Raw genomic sequence first — 1,198 nt, 5'->3', positions numbered from 1 at the left:
ACGTTGGGCTCAGATACATGACCATCACTGAAACATAAAAGTGTGAAACCACAGCCAAAGGGGACCCACAGGTGGAGAAAGCTTTCCTCAGCCAGCTGCTGAAGGCACCCTCAACACAGCTCTCAGGACAAGAGCATAGGACCCCATGATGCAGAGGAAAGAAATAAATAAGAGCAGAGGACTTAAAATTGTCCAAAAAAACAAAAAAAAAAATTCATTGTCGCGGTCTGGTACAGGTGAGTGCTCATAGACATTTCAAAATATTTGTAAATATTTTTAAATAAGTTAAATACAGTTTTGAGCTTTAATTGCCCACAAGCCCTACTGATTAACATTTTTTATATCCCCAGAAATTTCTGCAGGGCCTTTTTCATATCTTTGTTCCTAAGACTGTATATCACAGGGTTAAGAAGTGGGGTCACAACAGAGTAAAACAGGGTCACAGTCTTCTGCATTTCAGCTTCATGCTCAGTCTTTGGGATCCCATACATGACCATCACTGAGCCATAGAACAGTGAAACCACAGAGAGATGAGCCCCACACGTGGAGAAAGCCTTTCTTCGTCCAGCGGCTGAAGGGACTTTCAGTACAGCTCTTAACACCAGAGCATAGGATCCCATGATGAAGAGAAAGAGAATGATGAGGGGCAAAAGACTTAAAGTGGAAAAGGCAAGCTCTACCGCAGGAGCTTTTTTGCAAATGAGTGCTAAAAGAGGACCTAGGTCACATAGGAAATGGTCAATAATCCTGGAGCCACAGAAGGACATTTGGGAGATGATGATGACAGGAATCAAGAACCAGAGAAAACCAAGTACCCAAGAACTGACCACAAGAAGGGTACAGAGATGTGCAGTCATAACAGTGGGGTAACGTAGAGGCCGGCAGATGGCAAGGTATTGATCAAATGCCATAATAGCTAAGAAAAAGCATTCTATAGAACCGAACGAGAAGAAAAAGAACTGGAGAAAGCACCCAGAGAAGGAAATGACTTTGGTGTCAGAGAGGAAGTTGGCCAACATGTTAGGGACAGTAGAGGTGACATACCAGATCTCCAGGAAGGAGAAGTTGGCGAGCAGGATGTACATGGGCGTGTGGAGTCTCTGATCCCAGTGCACAGCCCAGATGATAGAACCATTGCCCATGAGTGTCAGGAGATAGACAGCAGAAAAGATCACAAAGAGGAGGTCCTGCCCCTTGA

At 44.4% G+C, this 1,198-nt stretch overlaps 1 protein-coding gene across 1 annotated transcript; it reads right to left on the bottom strand.

Moving 5' to 3' along the window:
- Positions 1–338: 338 nt before the first annotated feature.
- On the bottom strand, positions 339–1,193 carry LOC105311457 (olfactory receptor 11G2-like; the record flags this gene model as incomplete). Its single annotated transcript, XM_011387445.1, has 1 exon — positions 339–1,193. A coding segment is annotated over one exon (855 nt), but the record flags the coding sequence as incomplete, so codon positions are not given.
- Between the last annotated feature and the right edge of the window lie 5 nt (positions 1,194–1,198).

The sequence above is a fragment of the Pteropus vampyrus genome, unplaced genomic scaffold (assembly GCF_000151845.1).
Source record: "Pteropus vampyrus isolate Shadow unplaced genomic scaffold, Pvam_2.0 Scaffold1000004106, whole genome shotgun sequence".
Lineage (NCBI taxonomy): Eukaryota > Metazoa > Chordata > Mammalia > Chiroptera > Pteropodidae > Pteropus > Pteropus vampyrus.
The sequence above is the reverse complement of the archived record's forward strand: the minus strand, read 5'-3'. Positions and strand labels throughout refer to the sequence as shown.